At 38.0% G+C, this 9,551-nt stretch overlaps 1 protein-coding gene across 1 annotated transcript; it reads right to left on the reverse strand.

Annotated features, from left to right (window-relative positions):
- Positions 1-4,004: 4,004 nt before the first annotated feature.
- LOC133724922 (ras-related protein Rab11D) lies at positions 4,005-8,881 on the reverse strand. Its single transcript, XM_062151839.1, has 2 exons — positions 8,422-8,881; positions 4,005-4,708 (listed from the first exon to the last, which is right to left on the reverse strand). The coding sequence occupies exons 1-2, from the start codon at positions 8,640-8,642 to the stop codon at positions 4,273-4,275; spliced, it is 657 nt and encodes a 218-aa protein (XP_062007823.1). The 5' UTR covers positions 8,643-8,881; the 3' UTR covers positions 4,005-4,272.
- Positions 8,882-9,551: the final 670 nt, after the last annotated feature.

Here is a 9,551-nt window from a genome sequence, read left to right on the forward strand (position 1 = left end):
CCCTCAGAATATCCCTTTATTTTATTTTTTTGGAAATGATTTGATGTTATTAGATATCAAAGCCATAAGAAATAGGCCAGAGTCTAGCAAAACTTACATAAGAAAACCCGGGACAAACTGGATAACCTATCTAAGTCACTCTAAACTCATTAAGATCTAAAGGGACGCTCGCTGAACAGCAAGCCTAAACTAAGCAAGAGTAGTCTCGCTCTCTAAGGAAGAAATATTCATCTAGTCTAATCTGTCAGTCATGCAATTGTTGTACAAATATCAACTAGAAATGCCTTAGAAAAGCCTATAGAAATTACCCCTACTTCAAAAGGCTTGAGTCCAGAATGTCTAGAAGCTTGTGGGACTTAAGAAAGCCCGAGTCCCTTCCCCGTAGGGTTGGAACCAACACCCTCTACAGCCTCCGTAGTAGCCAACAACCTCGGCATCAGGTTGCTCCTCGAGCTTTTCTTGAGAATCTGCAGTCCCCCATTTCCAAATTTGAGCCAAATAGGCCCAGTTCCTGCCTTTGGCCCAATCCCTGCCCTAGGCCCAGTCAGCTTCGGCCCAGAACACAGCCCAGTCCCAGTTCCTGCCTTCGGCCCAATCCTTGTCCTAGGCCCAGGCATCTGCGACCTAGAAAGTAGCCCAGTCCAACCGATGGTCAACCCTAGTTCAAAACTAGGGTTTTCCGCCGATTTTCCCAGCACTTCCTCCTGCCCACCTTTCGCCGCCCATACCTCCATCCTCTGTCCAGTCTCAACCACCAGCCCAGCCACCGCCGGCGTTGCTGAGACCCACCTCAGAACCCATGTTGCCACCACAAAGCACGACGCACCTTCGTCACCACGACCTGAACCGAGGGCGTCCCATCCCGACACCACCGAATGAAACAAACCACGCCGCCACGACGACCCAGAGCCCAAACGCCCCCAGAACTGCAGACACGGACCCCAACGTCGTCGCCTCGACCCGATCCGCCACACCTCGTTCAGCAACACACCCTCAGTTGAGAAACGCTTCAACAGGAGCCTGCGAAAAACTTGGTCGAGGCCCCGACGTCGTTGCAGAAGAAACCTCAGTCTCTCAAAGCCTACGCCGCTGTCATCCCGCCACTGCTTGGTCTGGAGAACATGAAACTACCCGCCGCCAGCACGAACCTTGGGGTTCGCTTTCCCGGGTCACTCTGCAAGTGTCGGAGGCCCTCTCATTCAGGAGAATATCTCTTTATGTTACTTCTCAAAAGCAAAAAATAATAATAATAATAATAATAATAATAATAATAAAAAAAAAATATATATATATATATATATATATATATATATATATATATATATATATAAAATCTCTTCCTTTTACATGTTTGCTAAGAGAGAGAATATCCCTTTATGTTACTTCTCAAAAGCAAAAAAAAATAATAATAAAATAAAAAAAATCTCTTCCTTTTACACGTTGCTAAGAGAGAGAAACTCAGAGCTCTTCGTCAAACTTCTTTTTCTTCTTTATTGCTAAACGTGTCTTTAGTTCAGGAGCAGCAGCAGCAGCAGCAGCAGGAGCAATTAGATCAATTCAATTCCCATTAATGAGCAAATGGATTATGATCACTAAAGCTGGACTAATGAGACTTGACAGTAAAGCCTAGGTTTGAGCTACCGACTATCCAAGTCAGTCGCCCTGACTCATCACCTAAACAATTAATCAGATCAAACCCAGAAAAGGAAAAATTATAAGAAAAGCCAAAGGAAAACAGCACCAAACTGCATGGAGAGAATATGACCAAAACTATATTTAAAATACAACCCATTTATTAAAATTAAAATATAAAAAATTAAAGAAGCCACAGAAGAGAAGAGTCACAAACAACTGAAGAGAAGGAACAAAAGCAGAGCATCGATGATCTGACCACAGTGGCCATCCTTCTCCTCATTCTCTCTCGTCCTTCTTCTCAATCTAAAACCCTAGAACTCAAATCCCAATCCCATAAACCTATACAACTATACATACACAAACCAATTCTCTTCTTGTCATATTCAATCTATATCAAACACATTGCAATTCCCATTGAATCCAATATGTCTCTGAACATGAAGACCCTACAGCAAGCCCTGGCCAAGGCCGACGCGATCATCGAGAAGACGGTACAGACGACGGTCCAGGAAGTCGCCGGGCCCAGGCCTCTTTAAGACTACAAGCTCTTCGACCAGATCGGCTCCGCCGGACCAGCCCTGGTCTGGAAACTCTACTCCGCCAAGGCTGCGCGCGGAGGCCAACATCAGTATCCCACTGTTTGCATCTGGGTCTTGGATAAGAAGGCTCTCTCGGAGGCGCGTGTGCGGGCCGGGCTATCCAAGGCGGTTGGATATTGGGTCAGTAGCAATGCCCGTAAATTGTGATGAAACTCGAGCATTTTGGTCAATTCCATTAAAATTGGGAGTCAAGCTTGCATCATTTGGCTTTTGGCCCTGGGCTCATGTCCTTATTTGTATAAATCTTTTTTAAAGTGAGTTTTCTGTATTTATATCTTTGGTCATTACTATGTAATTTTCTAAAAAAAAAATTGAACGACCATAAAACAAAATGTTAATAAATAAAACAAGGCTTCAATTAGTACATTACCTAGCAAATTAAAGGAAAGATTTTCAATAATGCATCTTCCAACGGGCAAAACTTTTGCATTCAGTTATAACAAAATAATAAAAAAATTCTCATAGAAAAAAACAAGAGTCGAGCCAAAGTAATTTAGAAATATATATATATCTTCGAATTCCATGCACTAAAAAAGAAGACCCATTAGTAATTCAATCTTTAGCACAGTAAGGAACAAAATAACAAATTAAAAGAACATCTAATTAGTTAGTAATTCAATCATATGTGGTATTACTGGAAAGAAAAAATGAAAAAAAAAAAAATAATCTGTCGTGAATTCAAGAATTTACTTTTTCAAATTCTATGAATTAGATATATAAAAATAATAGCTAATTAACAACTTGCATAGCAACAAGCCCAATAGCTAAGTTTGAAACTAAGAATATTGACCAATTTTATAAGTTTATAGACTGGCGTTGGAAAGTGAAGATTGAATTTGTAGTGTGTGTTGTGGTTACACTTCATGATCACAAGTTTCTTATTATTTGACAAGAGTCGAGAGACTGCAGAATGAATATGAAAGTTGTTTAGTGTGTAGGTCTGGGGCAAACAATGAAATAGTATAAAGATGCAGGCCTCAGTTGGCAAACATTGCACTCCACTAGTCCTAGTGTGCATCCGTCATTGTACGTGACAATTTTTTTAGAGACAAGTGAATGTAAAGATTGAAAATTAATGTACACTTAATTTTAAGTTGCTTTAATTTTAAATTTTAAATTTAATACATATGAGATATGTATTATAAGTCTAACAATCTCTTAAAATTATCCCTTAAGTAAGCAGAACTATCTTACAAAAACCATTTCAATTTAGCACGTCAACTTTCAGTTCTTGTGATAAAAAAAACCGTGATCCATCTAAGCATTACTCAATATTCTATGATTTCTATCTACTCATTCCTATGAAGCTAGAAAACTTGTACAAAATCTATTTTTGGTACTTTTAATTCTTATATCGTTTGTCCTCATTGAAGTCTATATTAGTATTGGACGCAAAGAAGGGATAAAGACGACGAAAAAGTGGAATGTCATTTTCAGCCTCTGATGTTTTATTAGATTGGTTCACATAGTATCAGTAGTAGTTTGATATTGTTGCCGACCAGATCCAAAAGGATAACGTTAATTGACACATGACAATGATGACATAAACAAAACCCTGTAGTTGTACATTAAAAAAAAAAAAAAAACATACATTATTTATTTATTTATCTAAATTTGATAAGAACTCGATCCCAATGTGAATTCTGTTTTAAGCAATAGAGCATCAGCAATTGCTTTAGTTTCTTGGTTCATCAACCCATCATTACAACTTTTTGATTGCATTCTTTTGCTCAAAATAAATTTCATGATGATTTTCAAGGAGCACAAATAGGGAGTGAATGGCTGAGATATAATAAGCAGACAAATCTCATCTGGGACCATAAGTTTGGGTACAAAAAGAACCCACCTGATGTTCAGTAATCAGTATACAGATAGAACCTGGCCTACTAAGCAATGTTTGCAAACAATGTACCTGACAAACTAGTTTCTTATTCTAAAAGAGAGAATGCTGGTGATCATATACAAAGTGAAAGAACGAAAATAAGGATATAGAAAAAAAAAAAAAATTAAAAAGCACCAGCAGGAGAATATACTAACTCTAGTTTGAGCAGCATCCAAATCGCTTCAAAACAGAGCCATCATCTTTGACATTTATGGTCTGTCCTTTGGAAGGTACTGCAGAAGCACTGCCATTGTCGCCTGCCTCGACCGCCCTCTTGCTTACGACCCGGTATATTTGACCCAAGATTTCAGTAAATGCATTTTCCACATTGGTTGCTTCCAATGCTGAAGTTTCCATGAAGTAAACTGACTCTCTTTCAGCAAAAGATTTGCCATCCTCTTTAGAGACTGCCACCAGGTGACGAAGATCTGATTTGTTGCCAATGAGCATGACTACAATGTTGGGGTCCGTGTGATCCCTCAGCTCCTTCAACCACCTTGCTACATTCTCAAATGTTGCACGCCGAGTGACATCATACACTAGCAAAGCACCAACAGCTCCTCGGTAGTAGGCACTTGTAATGGCACGGTACCTAAAAGAATAAGAAATTTAGTGGAAACTACACGATAGCAGTGGGTTTATATCACCAGTAATTTTACAGTTTTATTACCAACTGGCAGATCCCAGTATTCACTAACCAGGGCATTTCAACCCACAATGGAGGTATTAGAAAGGCACTATACCTATAAGAACATGGAATTTAGTGTAAACTACATAATACCTGTCAGCTTATACCTAACCAGCAATTTTATAGTTTTTAAATTCGAACTTGGAACATTTTAGTATTCACCTTGCCAGGGCATTTGACACAATGAAGTAATTTCCACTCTGAGCTTGGCATTCAGTTTTAGGAGATTTAGACCATCACAAAATTTTGCTAACTAATATTGATTTTTCTGGAGTCTTAACAATTTGACCATCACAAGATCCAGACCATAATAATCCAACAATTTCATTAGTATGTAGCCAGAATGTAATGAGATTTAACGATGAAGCATGCTGACAAGCAAAAACTCATTGAAGATAATATTAGTGAAGAAATTTTAACCATCCATGCCCTCTCAGAAAATTGTTGTTGCTAGAACAACTTCAGGAAAATCATGCCACTGATCAAGGTATTATAATCAGCAACCCATCTTAATCATCATAGCATAAAAGACGCAACTCATGCTAGAACAAGGCAGCTAAAAGGAACTAAGCTGGTTGAATGAATATAGCAAGGTAACAGTTGGCTAAAGTGTCTCAAACGTCTAACTGATGATCAAGCTAACTTCACGAATGTCATGCCCTCTTAGGTTCCCTGGTTACAGTTGGTCACCAGAACCCTGAACATCCATGAAGCCCATACCAATCATCATAGCGAGAATGAGAGATGACAAAATAATACTAAGAAGATTGACACATTAGCTAGCAGCCGATTTATCTTGCCCTCACTGAACAAATAGTGTTGCTAGCCAATTCATCCTTCTACTATAATATTCTCCCATTGGGACTCAACAGAGATCAATCACTAACAGGCAGCCATTTATAACACTCTTATGTAAAACATGGACTGGAATGAGTAATTTGGGTTGGGTATTTTGAGTAAACATACGACAGCCAAATGAATTTGCAATTTAGACAACTCTTCTTCTGATAAAGGGGACTGGTCGTAACAAAAGCTGAAAAAACCGGTACTTTTTTCCAAGTCAAAGACCACAGTAGAGATTATGCTCAAGCAGGGAAGGACATGAGTATTTCCGTGAAACTAGAGGCAAACAATGCTGCTAAGCACAGCAGAGTTGTATGCACAACAGTAACAAAGATCAAGAGTGAAAATTTTCAAACTAGTTTTTCCTTTCCTCTGAGGACTGGTCACAGATTACAAGTGTGATTTAACATCTGACTACAAAAATTGAGCTATAATGGCATTAACTTAAGCACGTAAACACAATATCAACCCAGATGCTTTTTTCCACCAAATGAATAATTTGGACACAAAACAACAAAAAGGCATGCCACAGACACTTCCCCTAGCAAACATTTGAAACCTGAACATGGCCTGGTCCACACACTAAACAATATAGAACCATGATTGGCCTGCCCCCACAACATTAAAAACCTGAACATTTAAAACCATGAATGGTTCAAGATATAGGGAACAGGCAAGGACAAGCAGGGACTCACAAAAATAATTTGTTGGGAGAACTGTTTGCTTTGTGTTGGAAGCTCTGAGAACATAATAATGCAATTTATTCAAGAAGCACAAGGCGTAACCATATCTATTTAAATACAATAACTAATAAATGTCTCACACAATTTGTCTTCTCATACAACACCATACAGAAAGAACCAAACAATTCCCCACCAACACCAACTGAATTAAAAACCTATGATCTATTCCCAAGAGGATAACTCACTAAGTGAAAAAATAGAGTAGTCTATGTTAGGCATACACTTTGAAAAATGAAAGAAATAGAAAAAAGATTATAAAAAAAAATAATAAAAAAAAAAAAGGTGTGTATAGTCTCAGACTCTCAGGCATAACATAGGGATAACAGCAACTATTTCGAGTCTCCAGCATCTCATAATGAAGTGACAAACAAACAATAAAAGTGTCTTATAGGTTCCCACATGAACAAAGTTGCAAACAGAGGAGAAAATGGATAGTTAACTGTCACACTATAACTACTCATGCTATATGTTGCATTTTAAAACATTTTGCAACTTCATGTCCCATTTGACTCCAAGCTTTTATCTTGTTTAGTTGTAGGATGCAGTTCTTTCATTACACACCTAGTAACTAATTTCACAGCACTTCATCACAGCCAAATTATAATAACTGAATGAAAATGACTAAAAAGCTAGAGCTAGTAAGACAGGTATACAAATAATTAAGTTCTGTGATTTATGCTTCTGCTTCTTCATTGTATAAAGCGAGGCAGCATCAACATGCCAAGGACAGATGGGGAGGGCTGCAGACTTGCATTACTGAACCTAGGAAGTTTTTCAATCAGAACGTTAACTAATATGATATCATGACATACACACATAGTAAACAAGAAACCACATGTAATCCCAACCAATTCACTGATCTATCTTCTTAATCAGCAACCAAAACGTTCGAAAAAGAGTATATCAAACAAACCAAACTCCTTATCAGTCAGGAGTCCATTGATGAGAAGGACAGAACTGAAACTGTTCATGCATCACATGTTGACGTGGACATACCATATCCACAGATGTTGCTCGAATACTAATAAATAAATAAAACATACTAGAAACAACCATGCTGCACCATCATAATTTTGCTTCTCAATCTATGAAAAGCTGACTATGGATTGAAGCTGAATCTCAAATTCATCATCTCTAAGTGAAAACATACTCGGTTAATTTAGCAAAAGAATAAGTAACAAAGAGAACTCAATGTCCTCCATAAAAGCAACTGGCAGAAAGCAGGAGACAGTAAAGAAGCAAAATTACTAAAGGGCTGTGCAGGGGGAAACCACACATAAAATGAAAAGGATAAACAAACAAACCCACCCTGAAAGGCTTCATACCTACCACTAATTGACAGGATGTTGAGATCTAGTTAAGTTTCCTTCACACTACCTTCCATATTATCAACTTTTCTTCCTTTCATTGCTTCACAAATAGTAAAACAGTTTAAAAGTTAAGGAAAAACAAATACCATTTTGACATTACTTAGAACCGGATGAAAGCGTTCATCAAGGGCAACCATAGTTTTTCTCTTTAACATTGAGTTCAAGCAATTTTAAAGAACAGTGCCGAAATCATAACCCTGAAGGAGTCCCTGAACTTAAGAAACTGAATTTGAACTCGACTAAATGCCATGTTAAAACATAGGCACGTGAACTCTAAGTTATTCAACTTTCAAATAGCAGAAACTCCCACATCAAATTCTACATAGCAGAATCATTTCAGTAGTTCATGCACGTATCTTCATCCGAAAACCCGAAATTTGATTTTGTTCGGTTCACCTCAGCTATTAAAATTTACACACAAACCCAATCTTCCCCAAGTCTTCAAACGCCATAATATTTCAATACAAACAACTCCCCACCAACAAAAACAAAAACAAAAAATCAGAAAAGTTTGACCTTTAACAAGAATCCATCAAACCCAAAACAAGTTACTAACAATCACACACGATCGCCAAAACCCACGTCTAATCAACCAAAGCAATCAAAACCCACATCACAGAATTCAAAAAAGCTTTGATCTTTAAGCAAATAAAAGCCATACCTCTCCTGGCCAGCAGTGTCCCAAATCTGAGCCTTGACAACTTTGCCATCAACGCTCAAAGTCTTGGTGGCAAACTCAACCCCAATAGTAGACTTGGACTCCAAATTGAACTCGTTCCTGGTGAACCTGGAGAGCAGGTTGGATTTGCCGACGCCGGAGTCGCCGATCAAAACAAGCTTGAAGAGGTAATCATACTCGTCGTCGGCTCTGTACCCAGCCATGTATGGATGATGATGTATGAGGAGAAAAAGGACAGAGTGTGCTTTCTCGGTTTGGTCTTTAGAGGGGTTGATCAGTTTTCAAGATTAGCGAGAGTTATGGGATGTGTTGGTCTTTAAATTTTGGAAACACAAAGATTTAGGTTTTGATTTTTGAGGAATATTTTTAAGAAATGGGAAATGATAGAGACTGGGGATGGCTGGATTCTAGGAAGAGAATAAGGCGAAGATACGAGAATGGTGCTAATTGCTAAGCAACTTTTATTTATTGCAGCTGTCAAAACAATATGTAATTTTTTTTTTTTTTTTTGGAAAATGGGAAAAATATGTAATTATGGTGCCGCAAATATGGTGGATCATATTACCGAAATGGAGGTATAAACTGATAAGCAAATGACTTATCTAATGCTGGTCATCCTATTCTTGATCAAATGCAAGTTTCCACACTTCTCAATAGTCTTCCCAAATCATGTGTGACTTCCTTGACCTATGGCAATAAAGAGTTATCCATGAACAATTTGTCTACTATGTTGGTTGTTGATAAAGTGGAAATGAACAAGAGAAAAAAGGAAAATGGTAGAGGTAACCTCCTAATAGCTAAGGAGTCACAAATGCATGAAACAAACAATCATAGTCTCTACAAGACTAGCAACAAGAAGAATTACAAGTTCAAAGGCAAAAAGCATGGGTGTTACTTTTGTGGAGAAATTGGTCACATTAGATTGACAATCTCTGAAGCACTCATAGCGGAATGTGAAGAACAATGGTGTGCCGTCTTCAGAGCTACAAGACATGTTTGCAAGAACAAATCATTTTTGATCAATATCAACAAAAAATCACAAGGAGAGCATCATTTATACATGGGGAACAATACATACATAGATGTTCTTGGAGAAGAATATTGCAAGCTTC

This window comes from Rosa rugosa, chromosome 1, assembly GCF_958449725.1.
Source record: "Rosa rugosa chromosome 1, drRosRugo1.1, whole genome shotgun sequence".
In the NCBI taxonomy this organism is placed as follows: Eukaryota; Viridiplantae; Streptophyta; class Magnoliopsida; order Rosales; family Rosaceae; genus Rosa; species Rosa rugosa.

Bases quoted from the DNA above. Each gene is read 5' to 3' on its own strand.
- LOC133724922 (XM_062151839.1), bottom strand. From the start codon at position 8,642: ATGGCTGGGTACAGAGCCGACGACGAGTATGATTACCTCTTCAAGCTT. The intron at 4,709-8,421 runs GTATGGCTTTTA...TTATTCTTTTAG, and splicing joins GACACTGCTGGCCAGGAGAG to GTACCGTGCCATTACAAGTG.